This window comes from Salvelinus alpinus, chromosome 18, assembly GCF_045679555.1.
Source record: "Salvelinus alpinus chromosome 18, SLU_Salpinus.1, whole genome shotgun sequence".
In the NCBI taxonomy this organism is placed as follows: domain Eukaryota; kingdom Metazoa; phylum Chordata; class Actinopteri; order Salmoniformes; family Salmonidae; genus Salvelinus; species Salvelinus alpinus.
This window is the reverse complement of record NC_092103.1, coordinates 49385421-49403872: the sequence shown is the minus strand read 5'-3', so window position 1 is coordinate 49403872 and position 18452 is coordinate 49385421. Positions and strand designations below refer to the sequence as shown.

Genomic DNA, 18452 nt, shown 5'->3' with positions numbered 1-18452 from the left:
GCAGACAAGCCCCCTGTCTTTTCACGCTGCGGGCTTCTGTCCCAGCCAAAAATACTTAATCTGTAGGTTTCCCATCAGTGATTGTTGACAGAGATAAAAGTGAAGAGAGTATCAAAATGCGTAAAAATAAATAAATACTAAACTGTTCATGTTGGAAATTATTACTAGGCTTGTTTTGTGAGTGAATTGACAGCTCCTGTCCTAATTTATAAAAGGGAAGATGTTATGGGTGTAAGATGGCACAGTGATGCCATCTGTTGGTAAATGTTAATTACTGCATCTCCAGTGTTTGAGATACCCGGATGTATTGTAATGTACTGAACAAGACTGGTTACTCGCATCAATGCCTCTGTCACGTTATATAACATTCAAACAGCATTCATACTTCCTGTCAGGGCATTCATACTTCCTGCGCAGATGTTGTGAAGGATGTTGTCAATGAAGTGAGTGTGTGTTTATACAGGACCTCCCGCACTCACCTGCTGTCAACCAATCAGGTCAACGTGGAGCGATACGGAGCCCTCCGCATTGTTACAACATTTGAGAGGCGCATGGCGATACAATATGGAGCTCAATCTGGCCCCGGCGTGCCTCCGGAGGCTCCGCTATTGCGTATGGCGCCTCCGACCATATTATCGGATCTACATCGGCTCCTATCGGCCTGCCACAGCAACCAGATCAAATCAACCTGAGACAAGATGCAGGAGTTCAACAATTCTCATACAGAATTACCTACTTTTATTTCAGTTTACACTTTGGTTTTTAAAACTTTTTTCTGTAAACTCGCCATTACCTTGTAAATAATGTTATTTCCCTGTAATAATGAATCAAAAGTAGCTAAAGTTAAGACGTTGTCAGCTATACTCTGGTCATTTGAACTGGCTAGCCAGCTAGCTAGCAACGAACCAAAACACTAACCACTTTCCGTCCAGTTTTTATGCGAGTGAAGTCATACAAATAAAATGAAAACGGAATCAAGACAGCTGTGATGGAGACAGGAAGTTTCGGTACAATTTTATAAATTCCGACAGGTTCTTTGTTCGTTCGACATATGGGAAAATGGGATCTTTAATGTTGTCAAATTAATGATACGAGAAATGCGGTTGGAATAACCATCATATCGAAGTAAATGTGGAGTCGCGATGATGAAGTGTGATCCTCCCACTACGACTCGCTAACCATGTAGTTGATAAGGCTACAGATTAAATCTATTATGAAGGCCTTCACAGGGCTGGTGAAAGTGCACGGTGATCTATTATGAAGGCCTTCACAGGGCTGGTGAAAGTGCACGGTGATCTATTATGAAGGCCTTCACAGGGCTGGTGAAAGTGCACGGTGATCTATTATGAAGGCCTTCACAGGGCTGGTGAAAGTGCACGGTGATCTATTATGAAGGCCTTCACAGGGCTGGTGAAAGTGCACGGTGATCTTGATGCACCGCTCCAATACATATCGAGGGTCTTATTCTGGTGACACGATGATCGATGCTTGACTGCCGTTTGACAAGTACACATATTCTCGTTTTTATCCATAATCTCGTGTAGACTAGCCTACCCGCACTGTATTTGTGAGCGGTTGGCTAGAGCGCCCATGCCAAGACCAGAATAGGCACATTTACTATTTAACGCAAAAGATTATTTTGACAAAACTATCGGCAGAGTTTAACATGCGACGGAAACACATTGAACCATAGATTTTTATTCGGTAAATGAACATTTAAGTGAAAAAGTATATTTTGTGTGCACTACCTCTTCACGCACAGCTTTTTGTGTGCAACAAGTCAGTTTGGTGGAAACACTACTGGTGGGAAAATGTGAATATTTTCTTTATGCACATTTTTGAATATTCGCATGAAAATCTGTCGCCAATTGGGTGGAAATCTAGCTATTGTTTAGAAATGTTGCCTGGTTGACATTTACTGAAGTACTTTTTAAATGGATGGATTTATGGGTGTTAAAACAGAGAAAGTATTTGGAGCACCAGGCTGCTGTCATGCTGAGGTTGTCGTTTTGCCTTCAGACGACAACAGAATGTTCATGACGTCACTACGACAATTGTCTACTGACATGTCGATAGACAGACTGTAAATCAGCCTTAGAAATTTCTTGGCGATTAGCCCCTTTAAAAAAAAAATTCACCTAAAATGACATACCCAAATCTAACTGCCTGTAGCTCAGGCCCTGAAGCAAGGATATGCATATTCTTGGTACCATTTGAAAGGAAACACTTTGAAGTTTGTGGAAATGTGAATTGATTGTAGGATAATATAACACAATAGATCTGGTAGAAGAAAATACAAAGAAAAAAACCAAACGTTATTTTTATACCACCATCTTTGAAATGCAACAGAAAGGTCCCAGTTCTAGCCATCACTCTGGTTGTAATTCCGATGGTGTCCACAAGATGGCAGCAGTGTATGTGCAAAGTTTACTTGACAGACGGATAACTTGAAGTATGAGCGAACTAGCTTTTCCAGTATTACTAGCCATATAATAAGTTCAACATTTGCAAAAACATAACTTTCATAACTCCGAATATTCTTATAATTTTTGTCCAAAAGGAAAATACTTGCTGTTGCACAAGGTTAGTAGCTACATTTTACGACAGATACAGGGTTTATCTAACAAAACGACACTTCATGTTATCTCTGGGACCCTTTGGATGATAAATGAGAGCAGGATTTCAGAATGTAAGAACACGTTTCACCTTCAGAGGTGAATTTATCAGTAGAGGAGTCAATGGAACGTAGACGTTCAGTTTGGCGTAAAATTCAACACATCTGCTGTAACAAAGTGGATATTACTCAAATCCGATTAGGCAAATTATTTATCTATTGTAACTGGCCCACAATGTGGTTACTCAAGTCCGATTTTAGATATATTTGGCTGATTTCGTAGCATAACATGCAGAAGCTGGGGAGAGGCATGGAGACGACTCAGGATCCCCCCCCCCCCCCCCCCCACGCGTTTCCAATGCAACGCCATTGTTTAGGTCGAGTTCGATTGACCTCTACTGCATCTATTGCAAACAGGCAATACAGTACTTTTGGGGGGGGGGTTTTGAAGCTGAGATGGTCAGTTATGACTTCAAAGTATGTGCCAACACAGAAAGAAATCGAATCAATAATTTAACAGTCGTTGGGACTTTGACCATGTGGCATCCTGTTAAAAATCAAGCCTCACCAAGCTATTTAAAATAAAAATTGGTCATAAGAGACTTGAATTGGGACACAGATCATTTAGAAAACCAAAGAAATAAGATCAAAATGTTATGAGAAACATTTTTCTGATTGCACCAAACTGGGTCACACACACAATAAGGCAACTATGTTAATTCAAGGTCCAGTTTCCCTTATAGCTTTAAATATGATCCCTAACCCTAACCCTAACACCCAATAACAGCCCTTTCCACTTGGTCTTTTCAACAGAAATACAAGAGATACAATTATTTACCGGAGTAGGGGGGGGGGGGGGGGGGGAGTTGCTCCTAGACAGATCTTGGGTCAGTTTTAACCACTACTAGTTAAAGTTAGAACTGGAGGGGGAAGCTGATCCTAGATCTGTAACTAGGAGATACTTCACCTTGACAACGCCATTGGGTGCATTCTACATGGAACCCCATATCAGGGGTTGCTAAACTTTGAATTCATCAGGGACCCCCCCTCATAATAAATCTCCTACTTAGTGCATTAAACATAATCATCCCGAGCAGGTTTAACTATGACGTCTGCAATTAAAGACCCAACTAATCAAGTCTCGCGCTCTGGGAAATAACATTGTGCCGTTTTTAAGTTTTAAATTACATTTATGGTCAAAAACAACATTTTGGGGGAATACAAGAAGAATTGAGTTTATTTTTTAATTTTTTTTAAATAATTTATGGAGAACTGTGGATACCAACATCCATGCGAGCCTCCCAGACCCATGATGTGCTAAAGGGTTTTAAGAACAGAAATTGTGCGCGAATATTACATTCCACCCTCAACTTTCCCAAGGATCCTTTGTCCAAGATGATGTTGTTGCTGCTAGCAATATTCATGAAAAACATTTTAACATTTAGCTCTAATGCAAGGTTGTCGATTGCTCAGCAGCAACAATAGTTCAAAGTGACACACAGCTGACTGACAACCAGTCGGGTCACATGATTTCATATTACAGTAAAAAATAAAGAGAAAGTGCCGGCCAATTACAAACCTTCCATTTTATCATTCCATTTTTTGTCCCAAGAGTAGACATAAATTGACTAACATACTAAACAATGACATACAGTACAAGTGTTCATCCCTCCACCACACTAAAAGCAACCCTTCAAATAGAGAGTTATTGTACTTTTGAGGGATTTGCCCTTTAACCTTAAGTTTACAGCTTGAAGTAAAATGAAATATAAAAAGCCACAAAAAGAAATGTGTAGTTGGTTGTCTGTGGACGAAAGTGGAAAACCCACCCGACCTGGGTCGCAAACAACCCTCCACAATGACCCACAAGAAACCCCCATCAATACCACGGACCCTAGACAAGACATCTCTGGATACAGGATGACAGTAGTCGTAGGTGTCAGTAAGGTAGTAGAGATAGCTTAGCCATCCGCTACACCTCTATTGGGAGAGGTGATGTGGGAGTCCTCACACGGACCCTTTTAAAGCAGGGACTGATAAACCTGGGACAACCCCAATACACTGAAGGCAGACGCAGAGTAAACCCAGAGTCCGTAGCCTGGCCTATTATAGCCTGGTCCCAGACCGGTTTTGTGGTCTTGCCAACTCCATAACACACAGACTGGCACCCAGGCTAGGTGTATTTGAATCTCACGGGTCCTCTACGGGCTCAATCCCTTTGAGCGCATCGTAAAGCTGTTTGGGTAGAATGACATATCCCTCGCCTAGCGCCGGGTCCCTGTTCACCCTCTGGAACTCGCCGATAGCCTTAAACCTCTTCAACTGTCTCTCCTGCCTCCGACACTTCTGCTGCACGGTCTTTAACTTCTTCCTCAGCTTGTCCAGCTGTTCCTCCAGCTGCTCAATCCTCTTCTTCTGCTGAACCGTGTCCTCTACGGTGTAGTTGTGGTCGCAGGAGATGGACATGCTGTGGGGAAGGTTCTCTACCAGGGGTAGGGGGTCTACAGTGTGATGAGTCTCTGTCTGTATCTCCTGCTGGGGCTCCTCTGTGTCGGAGAGGGGGAGGGAGGGGAGGGTCAGAGGGAAGTCCATCTCTGGAGGGAACGGGTCTGCCAAGGACTCCGCCTATGAAAAATAATAATTAAGTACAAAATCTAAAATAATTTAAATGTTTGATAGTTTGGTATACATACCCCAGCCTGGTGCCAGATGTGTTCTCTGTCTTGACAATGACCTAATAAGTTGTCATGCCAATTGTAACACCAGACGTGATAGGTGTGACAACAAACCAAAGGCATTGGCAAGACCGTACAAAACAGATCTGAGACCAGGCTATAGGTTCCACAGGAAAATGATACATCCTTTTGTGTGTGTGTGTGTTTTACCTTGATTTGTAGTTTACTGAAACAGAATAGTGAAGGAACAGCATTCTCCTTCAGGACTCTGTTGTTGCACTCTGGTTTGAAGCAGTCTTTGGTGAAATGCTGAGAGCAGATATTACTGTATCTGGTAGGTTTGAAGTTGTTTCTCCTCATTGCCGCGACCCATTTTACACACACGTCTGGCCGTGCTAGTGGGAACCTGCAATACACCGACAAAAGTATTGTTGCATTACAGTATCAAAACACAAAACAAAAAACTCTTAAGGTTCAGAAATACTGTTATCGTGTACTGTTACGTAGTTACTGTGTTGACAGTCCAGTAGCTAGTCACTGTTGCAGTAGCTAACCTTAGCACCAACTACTGTTAGCTAACCTTAGCACCAACTACTGTTAGCTAACCTTAGCACCAACTACTGTTAGCTAACCTTAGCACCAACTACTGTTAGCTAACCTTAGCACCAACTACTGTTAGCTAACCTTAGCACCAACTACTGTTAGCTAACCTTAGCACCAACTACTGTTAGCTAACCTTAGCACCAACTACTGTTAGCTAACCTTAGCACCAACTACTGTTAGCTAACCTTAGCACCAACTACTGTTAGCTAACCTTAGCACCAACTACTGTTAGCTAACCTTAGCACCAACTACTGTTAGCTAACCTTAGCACCAACTACTGTTAGCTAACCTTAGCACCAACTACTGTTAGCTAACCTTAGCACCAACTACTGTTAGCTAACCTTAGCACCAACTACTGTTAGCTAACCTTAGCACCAACTACTGTTAGCTAACCTTAGCACCAACTACTGTTAGCTAACCTTAGCACCAACTACTGTTAGCCAACCATCGCTCCTCCAACTGGCTACATCTGTCAGTGCTGAATCTGCCGATTGTAAATAGCCCAAGAGGCCGACGTCTGCTTTGTGATAGGGATGCCAGTCTGATGCACGGTGGAACGCAGCGCCAATCTGATGCCCGGTGGAACGCAGCGCCAGTCTGATGCACGGTGGAACGCAGCGCCAGTCTGATGCACGGTGGAACGCAGCGCCAGTCTGATGCAGCGCCGGTCTGATGCAGCGCCGGTCTGATGCAGCGCCAGTCTGATGCGAGGTGGAACGCAGCGCCAGTCTGATGCGAGGTGGAACGCAGCGCCAGTCTGATGCGAGGTGGAACGCAGCGCCAGTCTGATGCCCGGTCTGATGCACGGTGGAACGCAGCGCCAGTCTGATGCACGGTGGAACGCAGCGCCAGTCTGATGCACGGTGGAACGCAGCGCCAGTCTGATGCACGGTGGAACGCAGCGCCAGTCTGATGCACGGTGGAACGCAGCGCCAGTCTGATGCACGGTGGAACGCAGCGCCAGTCTGATGCACGGTGGAACGCAGCGCCAGTCTGATGCACGGTGGAACGCAGCGCCAGTCTGATGCACGGTGGAACGCAGCGCCAGTCTGATGCACGGTGGAACGCAGCGCCAGTCTGATGCACGGTGGAACGCAGCGCCAGTCTGATGCACGGTGGAACGCAGCGCCAGTCTGATGCGCCGTGGAACGCAGCGCCAGTCTGATGCGCCGTGGAACGCAGCGCCAGTCTGATGCGCCGTGGAACGCAGCGCCAGTCTGATGCGCCGTGGAACGCAGCGCCAGTCTGATGCACCGTGGAACGCAGCAAACGTTCACAAGATACTAGTGAGTGGCAGCAATAACATTGCAATCTACTATTTATAATCAACACTAACATAGCCTTGATGAGTAGCTATTCCCACGCGTTTAACCCAACTACAACTAAAGTCAACAGAAGCTAGCTAGTTAGGTCATGGGTAGCCTCCATACCTCCAAAATCACTTCGTTGTCACGTTTCCCGTTTTACGTGAAGCTTAGTTCGCGACTAAGCTAGGTCATGGGGAATCTTGCGATTCTCAACAACTGTGCAAAAGCTGTGATAATAGCTAGTTAACTGACTAGATAGTAAGCAAGACAAGGCTATAGTTATCTGTAGAGTGACTGTGGTGATGTCGGAGTTCAACTTACTTGTGAAATGAAATGTTTTTGTCTTTATGATATCTGTTTTTGCATCCGTAAGCTGAGCACGATTGGACCATCTCTACAATCGCGAGTTACTGGCAGATTTAACAGTTGTTGTCTTGTCCCTTTTCCTTGTCTTTCAATGCTTTATTTTGTCCTTTCTTGGCGAGGTCCTTTCCACTTTCCACAATGGCCGAAATGGCTTCACAGATTTGTCTTCGACTTCACTACAGTTGGTCATGTGACATGTTTTCTCAACTCTGATTCGCAGAGATTTTCCCTTTCTCTGATTCGTGAAGATAATAAAGTGTTATTCTGTCTTTGTCCGCTGGGGGGCGGAAAAACACTGCTGGAAAGACTATATCTGGAATTGTATTAATTAATTAATTAAACCTTTATTTTACTAGGCAAGTCAGTTATTAAGAACAAATTCTTATTTACAATAACGGCCTACCAAAAATCAAACGGCCTCCTGCGGGCACGGGGGCTGGGAACGAAATATAGTAGCAAAAAACATTTCATCATCTTGTCCATGATGACCCAAAAGGTATACATTAGTACATTTGTTTGTGGCTGTCATTTTGATACCACTATTTACCCTTTTACCTGGCGAGAACATTTAATATGTTGCCCCAAACCAAATGAACACATGCTATAGGACATGCTCCATTTACTCTGAGCTATACGACACAAAATACAATACCTGAGCAGGTACCTCCCTCACCTGAGCAGTAATGGACCACCTCAAGACTGTGTCAGGTGTCAGTTTACTAAAAAAAACTGGGTCAAAACAGTTGTGTTACTATTTCTGTTAAATTTTCAAGACAAAATTACAGAACTTTAAACATGAAATTAGATTTGAGCTTTTAACACCGGATATGTTTTAATCTGTCTATAAATACTTTAAAAGGCCCAAATCCATGCAATTTTAAATGACCTGAAGGAACAGAGAAGCTTAACTGTTTACGGAAGCTATTTCTGCTGTTTTCACACATTCATTTCCATGTCTCTGTATTGACATACCATTACAGTAATACCCACCCACACCAGAGAGGAATTACCACAACGGTGGCCCAAATGGTACCCTATTCCCTACATAGTGCACTACCTTTTAACCAGAGCTCTATGCTACCCTATTCCCTATATAGTGCACTACTTTTGACCAGAACCCTATTCCTTATATAGTGCACTACTTTTGACCAGAACCCTATTCCTTATATAGTGCACTACTTTTGACCAGAACCCTATTCCTTATATAGTGCACTACTTTTGACCAAAATCCCGTAGGACACCATTTGGGACGTACCCCAGGAATTACCAGAGATAACACTTTCAAAAAGCTCATTACTGTCAGAGAGACTGGGACCAATGAGGTGTGTTGGTGGAGTGCTGTGTTACCATTACTGTAGCCAGTTACTGTAGCCAGTTACTGTAGCCAGTTACTGTAGCCAGTTACAGTAGCCAGTTACTGTAGCCAGTTAGTAACTGTAGCCAGTTACTGTAGCCAGTTACTGTAGCCAGTTAGTAACTGTAGCCAGTTACTGTAGCCAGTTAGTAACTGTAGCCAGTTACTGTAGCCAGTTAGTTACTGTAGCCAGTTACTGTAGCCATTACAGTTACTGTAGCCAGTTACTGTAGCCAGTTACTGTTACTGTAGCCAGTTACTGTAGCCAGTTACAGTTACTGCAGCCAGTTACAGTCACTGTAGCCAGTTACAGTTCCTGTAGCCAGTTACTGTAGCCAGTTACAGTCACTGTAGCCAGTTACAGTCACTGCAGCCAGTTACAGTCACTGTAGCCAGTTACAGTTACTGTAGCCAGTTACAGTCACTGTAGCCAGTTACAGTCACTGCAGCCAGTTACAGTCACTGTAGCCAGTTACAGTCACTGCAGCCAGTTACAGTCACTGTAGCCAGTTACAGTTACTGTAGCCAGTTACTGTAGCCAGTTACAGTCACTGTAGCCAGTTACAGTCACTGTAGCTAGTTACAGTTACTGTAGCCAGTTACTGTAGCCAGTTACAGTTACTGTAGCCAGTTACAGTCACTGTAGCCAGTTACAGTTCCTGTAGCCAGTTACTGTAGCCAGTTACAGTCATTGTAGCCAGTTACAGTCACTGCAGCCAGTTACAGTCACTGTAGCCAGTTACAGTTACTGTAGCCAGTTACTGTAGCCAGTTACAGTCACTGTAGCCAGTTACAGTTACTGTAGCCAGTTACTGTAGCCAGTTATTGCAGCCAGTTACAGTTACTGTAGCCAGTTACTGCAGGGAGTTACAGTTACTGTAGCCAGTTACAGTCACTGTAGCCAGTTACAGTTACTGTAGCCAGTTACTGTAGCCAGTTAGAGTTACTGCAGCCAGTTAGAGTTACTGCAGCCAGTTACAGCTACTGCAGCCAGTTACAGTCACTCTAGCCAGTTACCGCAGCCAGTTACAGTTACTGCAGCCAGTTACAGTCACTGTAGCCAGTTACAGTTAGTGTAGCCAGTCTCTGTAGCCAGTTAGAGTTACTGCAGCCAGTTAGAGTTACTGCAGCCAGTTACAGTCACTGTAGCCAGTTACTGCAGCCAGTTACAGTTACTGTAGCCAGTTACAGTCACTGTAGCCAGTTACAGTTACTGTAGCCAGTTACTGTAGCCAGTTAGAGTTACTGTAGCCAGTTACAGTCACTGCAGCCAGTTACAGTTACTGTAGCCAGTTACTGTAGCCAGTTAGAGTTACTGCAGCCAGTTACAGTCACTGCAGCCAGTTACAGTCACTGCAGACAGTTATATGTCAGGTTAGATGTCAGGTTATATGTCAGGTTATATGTCAGGTTAGATGTCAGGTTAGATGTCAGGTTATATGTCAGGTTATATGTCAGGTTAGATGTCAGGTTAGATGTCAGGTTATATGTCAGGTTATATGTCTGGTTATATGTCAGGTTATATGTCAGGTTATATGTCAGGTTAGATGTCAGGTTAGATGTCAGGTTATATGTCAGGTTATATGTCAGGTTAGATGTCAGGTTAGATGTCAGGTTATATGTCAGGTTATATGTCAGGTTAGATGTCAGGTTATATGTCAGGTTAGATGTCAGGTTAGATGTCAGGTTATATGTCAGGTTATATGTCAGGTTAGATGTCAGGTTAGATGTCAGGTTAGATGTCAGGTTAGATGTCAGGTTATATGTCAGGTTATATGTCAGGTTAGATGTCAGGTTAGATGTCAGGTTAGATGTCAGGTTATATGTCAGGTTAGATGTCAGGTTATATGTCAGGTTATATGTCAGGTTAGATGTCAGGTTAGATGTCAGGTTAGATGTCAGGTTATATGTCAGGTTATATGTCTGGTTATATGTCTGGTTAGATGTCAGGTTATATGTCAGACCAAGAAAGTATTTTGAGAGTTGGAGGAAATATATTCCAACACGATCATTACAGGCTTGATAAACTCTGTAATACCACTGATACATGTAATATATGTAATACCACTGATACATGTAATATATGTAATACCACTGATACATGTAATATATGTAATACCACTGATACATGTAATATATGTAATACCACTAATACATGTAATATATGTAATACCACTAATACATGTAATATATGTAATACCACTGATACATGTAATATATGTAATACCACTGATACATGTAATATATGTAATACCACTGATACATGTAATATATGTAATACCACTGATACATGTAATATATGTAATACCACTGATACATGTAATATATGTAATACCACTAATACATGTAATATATGTAATACCACTGATACATGTAATATATGTAATACCACTAATACATGTAATATATGTAATACCACTGATACATGTAATACCACTGATACATGTAATATATGTAATACCACTAATACATGTAATATCTGTAATACCACTAATACATGTAATATATGTAATACCACTGATACATGTAATATATGTAATACCACTGATACATGTAATATATGTAATACCACTGATACATGTAATATATGTAATACCACTGATACATGTAATATATGTAATACCACTGATACATGTAATATATGTAATACCACTGATACATGTAATATATGTAATACCACTGATACATGTAATATATGTAATACCACTGATACATGTAATATATGTAATACCACTGATACATGTAATATATGTAATACCACTAATACATGTAATATATGTAATACCACTGATACATGTAATACCACTGATACATGTAATATATGTAATACCACTAATACATGTAATATCTGTAATACCACTAATACATGTAATATCTGTAATACCACTAATACATGTAATATATGTAATACCACTGATACATGTAATATATGTAATACCACTAATACATGTAATATATGTAATACCACTAATACATGTAATATATGTAATACCACTGATACATGTAATATATGTAATACCACTGATACATGTAATATATGTAATACCACTGATACATGTAATATATGTAATACCACTGATACATGTAATATATGTAATACCACTGATACATGTAATATATGTAATACCACTGATACATGTAATATATGTAATACCACTGATACATGTAATATATGTAATACCACTGATACATGTAATATATGTAATACCACTAATACATGTAATATATGTAATACCACTGATACATGTAATACCACTGATACATGTAATATATGTAATACCACTAATACATGTAATATCTGTAATACCACTAATACATGTAATATCTGTAATACCACTAATACATGTAATATATGTAATACCACTGATACATGTAATATATGTAATACCACTAATACATGTAATATATGTAATACCACTAATACATGTAATATATGTAATACCACTGATACATTTAATATATGTAATACCACTGATACATGTAATATATGTAATACCACTGATACATGTAATATATGTAATACCACTGATACATGTAATATATGTAATACCACTGATACATGTAATATATGTAATACCACTGATACATGTAATATATGTAATACCACTGATACATGTAATATATGTAATACCACTGATACATGTAATATATGTAATACCACTAATACATGTAATATATATAATACCACTAATACATGTAATATATGTAATACCACTGATACATGTAATATATGTAATACCACTGATACATGTAATATATGTAATACCACTAATACATGTAATATATGTAATACCACTGATACATGTAATACCACTGATACATGTAATATATGTAATACCACTAATACATGTAATATCTGTAATACCACTAATACATGTAATATCTGTAATACCACTAATACATGTAATATATGTAATACCACTGATACATGTAATATATGTAATACCACTAATACATGTAATATATGTAATACCACTAATACACGTAATATATGTAATACCACTGATACATTTAATATATGTAGTACCACTGATACATGTAATATATGTAATACCACTGATACATGTAATATATGTAATACCACTGATACATGTAATATATGTAATACCACTGATACATGTAATATATGTAATACCACGGATACATGTAATATATGTAATACCACTGATACATGTAATATATGTAATACCACTGATACATGTAATATATGTAATACCACTGATACATGTAATATATGTAATACCACTGATACATGTAATATATGTAATACCACGGATACATGTAATATATGTAATACCACTGATACATGTAATATATGTAATACCACTAATACATGTAATATATGTAATACCACGGATACATGTAATATATGTAATACCACTGATACATGTAATATATGTAATACCACTGATACATGTAATATATGTAATACCACTGATACATGTAATATATGTAATACCACTGATACATGTAATACCACTGATACATGTAATATATGTAATACCACTGATACATGTAATATATGTAATACCACTGATACATGTAATATATGTAATACCACTGATACATGTAATATATGTAATACCACTGATACATGTAATATATGTAATACCACTGATACATGTAATATATGTAATACATTTTACATTTACATTTAAGTCATTTAGCAGACGCTCTTATCCAGAGCGACTTACAAATTGGACCACGGATACATGTAATATATGTAATACCACTGATACATGTAATATATGTAATACCACGGATACATGTAATATATGTAATACCACGGATACATGTAATATATGTAATACCACTGATACATGTGATTAGCTTTTATTCACCTTTGTTTTATTTGTCTGCACCTCTTTATCCTATTTGTTGAGCTAGATCTAAAATGTGTTATTACCCTACCTGTTGTGTTATAAACCTACCTGTTGTGTTAATACCCTACCTGTTGTGTTATTAACCTACCTGTTGTGTTAATACCCTACCTGTTGTGTTATAAACCTACCTGTTGTGTTATTACCCTACCTGTTGTGTTAATACCCTACCTGTTGTGTTATAAACCTACCTGTTGTGTTAATACCCTACCTGTTGTGTTATTAACCTACCTGTTGTGTTATAAACCTACCTGTTGTGTTATTACCCTACCTGTTGTGTTATTACCCTACCTGTTGTGTTAATACCCTACCTGTTGTGTTATAAACCTACCTGTTGTGTTATTACCCTACCTGTTGTGTTATAAACCTACCTGTTGTGTTATAAACCTACCTGTTGTGTTAATACCCTACCTGTTGTGTTATTACCCTACCTGTTGTGTTATTACCCTACCTGTTGTGTTATTACCCTACCTGTTGTGTTATTACCCTACCTGTTGTGTTATAAACCTACCTGTTGTGTTATAAACCTACCTGTTGTGTTAATACCCTACCTGTTGTGTTATAAACCTACCTGTTGTGTTAATACCCTACCTGTTGTGTTAATACCCTACCTGTTGTGTTATAAACCTACCTGTTGTGTTATAAACCTACCTGTTGTGTTATAAACCTAATTGTTGTGTGATAGACAAACAATCTAATCTCTCTCTTTCTCTGTTATACTATAATAGATGATGTAGAAGTTCCTCAACAGGAAAACCCAGCGTACTACTGGAACTATTTTTGAGAAATGCTTCTTATTGAGTAAAAAAAAAAAAAAAAAAAACACAAAATCATTAATTCCTCCTTAGTCAAGTCTTCACACCCAGTGAACGCGGTTCTGAGAGAGAGTGGGCGTACGTTCTCCATGCGTCCCAAAAGGCACTCTATTCCCTACGTAGTGTCCGACAGGCCCTGGTCCAAAGTAGTGCACTATATAGGGAATAGGGTGTCATTTAACACTGTCCTGAATCGGTCCTACCCAGGAAACTCCTCATCTACATGGCCACAGGCCATTCTATCAAATATTTGTGGCAAACCGTATTCCTTTGTCAAGCGTATCACACCCCTGGGTGTGGCTGACCAACAGCCACCTATAGTTGCTATTATAGTCAGCCACAAGGCAGTTACTAGACTGAGGATATTACAGTCAGCAGCAAGGCAGTTACTAGACTGAGGATATTACAGTCAGCAGCAAGGCAGTTACTAGACTGAGGATATTACAGTCAGCAAGGCAGTTACTAGACTGAGGATATTACAGTCAGCAGCAAGGCAGTTACTAGACTGAGGATATTACAGTCAGCAGCAAGGCAGTAACTAGACTGAGGATATTACAGTCAGCAGCAAGGCAGTAACTAGACTGAGGGGGATGTCTATATAAATCTAATTGAAGGACTTGATTACAGTATCAACTCAAATTAAGGACATCTTTTATGAGCCCTGGTCAAAAGTAGTGCACTACATAGGGAATAGGGAGCAAGCGTTGACGTTGTGGCCGAGACGAGGTTTAGTTGCTCCATTGGTTTTACGTATCCTCCCCAGACTTCTACTCCACAGCGTTTATACATCAGCTGTTGGTGGCACAACAAACTGAGGTTTACACATCTAGACAAGCAATAATCAGCATCTCCCATTTTAGCATACTTTCATGGCTATGTAGTGCCTATACACAGTGGCACCAAATACACACTCTAGCCTGGCCACACATCTCATTGACAATGTTGAATTGTGTTCTGCCGCTGGCCCCAGATTGGAAAATGTCCATAGGAGTTGACAAGAGAGCGCAAACAGATCTAGAATCAGGCATGAAAACAGCAGATACCATGACAATAATACGAGGAAGCCTTAACATCTGTCCTACGATGCTGCTGACCACTGCAGGGACTTAACCAGACTGATAATCATTGTTTTCCCTCCACCTGAGGTTCCACCTGTTATTGTTGGCTACAGTAGGTTGAAATCAAGGTTGAAGTAGGAGACATTTTGTTCAGGCTTGACAGCTCTTACAAGGTCATCGTTTACAGTGATCCTCTCTTTCGCATGCCAACTAGATAAATACTACAGCTCATCCCAATGGTGTAGTTTGTTTGGTTCCGCATTCGTCTAGTCTGGTCTGACTGACATATCTGAACGAACCCAATACATCTTCATGTTGTTTATTCAATAAAAAACAAAAGGAACATTGTCAGAACATCCCTAGCATTCTGGGAATGCAGAGATTTTTTATTTTATTTTACTAAGCAAGTCAGTTAAGAACAAATTCTTATTTACAATGACGGCCTACCCCGGACAAACCTGGATAACGCTGGACCAATTGTGCGCCGCCCTACAGGACTCCCAATCACATCCGGATGTGATACAGCCTGGATTTGAACCAGGGACTGTAGTGACGCCTCTAGTACTGAGATGCAGTGTCTTAGACCGCTGTGCGACTCGGGAGCCCGATAACCAGAATTGTTTTGTTGTAACAATTGGCTTAGAGGGTCTTTGGGTTAGAATCCTTATTTTGCAGGTAAGTTGACTGAGAACACATTCTCATTGTTTAGTCTTCCTCGTATTATTGTCATGGTCCCTGCTGTTTTTGAACACTACAACATAATTAACTCTTGACTCCCTGGACATTGTATTGGCCTGTTGAACATGTTTCCTCCAAGCCAGCAGCCTACCACCCTGCATCCCACTGCTAGCTTCTGAAGCTAAGCAGGGTTGGTCCTGGTCAGTCCCTGGATGGGAGACCAGATGCTGCTGGAAGTGGTGTTGGAGGGCCAGCAGGAGGTGGTCTTTACTCTGGTCCCCCCCCCCCAAGAAATAAGAAAGTATAATTTCCCAGAGCAGTGTGTAGGGTGCTGTCTTTCAGATAGGATGTTAAACGGGTGTCCTGACTCTCTGTGGTCACTAAAGATCCCACTTGTAAGAGTAGGGGTGTTAACCCTGGTGTCCTGGTTACGGCTGTCGTCGGAATGAGACCAAAGCGCAGCGTGGAAAGTGTTCATGATCTTTATTGTCAAGAATCACTCAAACAAAAATAACGAATACAAAAAACGACAGCGAACAGTTCCGTCAGGCACAGATACTAAACGGAAAACAACACCCCACAAAACCCAAACGGAAAATGACAACTATTATATATGATCCCCAATCAGAGACAACGATAGACAGCTGCCTCTGATTGGGAACCACACTCGGCAAAAACAACAAAGAAATAGAAAACATAGATTCTCCCACCCGAGTCACACCCTGACCTAACCAAACATAGAGAATAAATAAGGATCTGTAAGGTCAGGGTGTGACAGTCCTGGCTAAATTCCCCAATCTGGCCACCTAAATCATCCTCAGATTCCAATTGGCTCATTTATCACCCCTCCTCTCCACTGTAACTATTCCTCAGGTCAATGAGAATGTGTTCTCAGTCAACTTACATGCAAAATAAGGATTCTAACCCAAAGACCCTCTAAGCCATGTGGAGTCAATTTAAGGAATAGCGAGATGGAGATGGTGCCGGAGAGGATGACTGCAGCCTTATCGGCTCTTAACCAACCATGCTATTCTGTTAGTTTTTTCGTGTTGTTCGTAACTTGTTTTGTACATAATGTTGCTCCTACCGTCTCTTATGACCGACAAGAGCTTCTGGACATCAGAACTGGGATTACTCTCCTCAAATTGGACGAGGAGTTCAATGAGTTGGACGCAAGGGATATACTACGGACACCTGACCAGGCCCAGATCCCTGTGATTCGCTGGAAAAGGAAAACGTAGGTTTCACGGAAAGAGATCAGGATGCCTTGTGAGGACCAGATGACAAGTGGCTAATCTGCCCTTGCCTTCCGTTCTGCTAGCTAACGTTCAATCCTCAAAGCTCAGCACTAAGCTAAGGAGCCTGGGACTAAACACCTCTCTATGCAACTGGATCCTGGACTTCCTGACGGGCCGCCCCCAGGTGGTGAGGGTAGGTAGCAGCACATCCGCCACACTGATCCTCAACACGGGGGACCCTCAGGGGTGCGTGCTCAGCCTGATCACCGACAACAATGAGACAGCCTATAGGGAGGAGGTCAGAGACTTGACCGTGTGGTGCCAGGACAACAACCTCTCCCTCAACGTGATCAAGACAAAGGAGATGATTGTGGACTACAGGAAAAGGAGGACTGAGCACGCCCCCATTCTCATCGACGGGGCTGTAGTGGAGCAGGTCGAGAGCTTCAAGTTCCTTGGTGTCCACATCACCAACAAACTAACATGGTCCAAGACAGTCGTAAAGAGGGCACGACAAAACCAATTCCCCCTCAGGAGACTGATAAGATTTGGCATGGGTCCTCAGATCCTCAAAAGGTTTTACAGATGCACCATTGAGAGCATCCTGACGGGTTGCATCCCTGTCTGGTATGGCAACTGCTCAGCCTCCGACCGCAAGGCACTACAGAGGGTAGTATGTACGGCCCAGTACATCACAGGGGCCAAGCTTCCTGCCATCCAGGACCTCTATACCAGGCGGTGTCAGAGGAAGGCCCTAAAAATTGTCAAAGACTGCAGCCAAGTCTGGAGCACCAAGTCTAGGTCCAAGAGGATTCTAAACAGCTTCTACCCCCAAGCCAGGAGACTCCTGAACAGCTAATCAAA

At 41.2% G+C, this 18452-nt stretch overlaps 1 protein-coding gene across 2 annotated transcripts; it reads right to left on the bottom strand.

Annotated features, from left to right (window-relative positions):
- Positions 1-4185: 4185 nt before the first annotated feature.
- thap1 (THAP domain containing, apoptosis associated protein 1) lies at positions 4186-7739 on the bottom strand. Of its 2 annotated transcripts, none has more exons than XM_071351509.1 (3): positions 7521-7739; positions 5500-5695; positions 4186-5239 (listed from the first exon to the last, which is right to left on the bottom strand). In XM_071351509.1, the coding sequence occupies exons 1-3, from the start codon at positions 7589-7591 to the stop codon at positions 4805-4807; spliced, it is 702 nt and encodes a 233-aa protein (XP_071207610.1). In that variant the 5' UTR covers positions 7592-7739; the 3' UTR covers positions 4186-4804. The 2 variants fall into 2 exon arrangements, with proteins under 2 accessions (XP_071207610.1, XP_071207611.1); XM_071351510.1 differs by lacking the exon at positions 7521-7739 and adding an exon at positions 6312-6442.
- Between the last annotated feature and the right edge of the window lie 10713 nt (positions 7740-18452).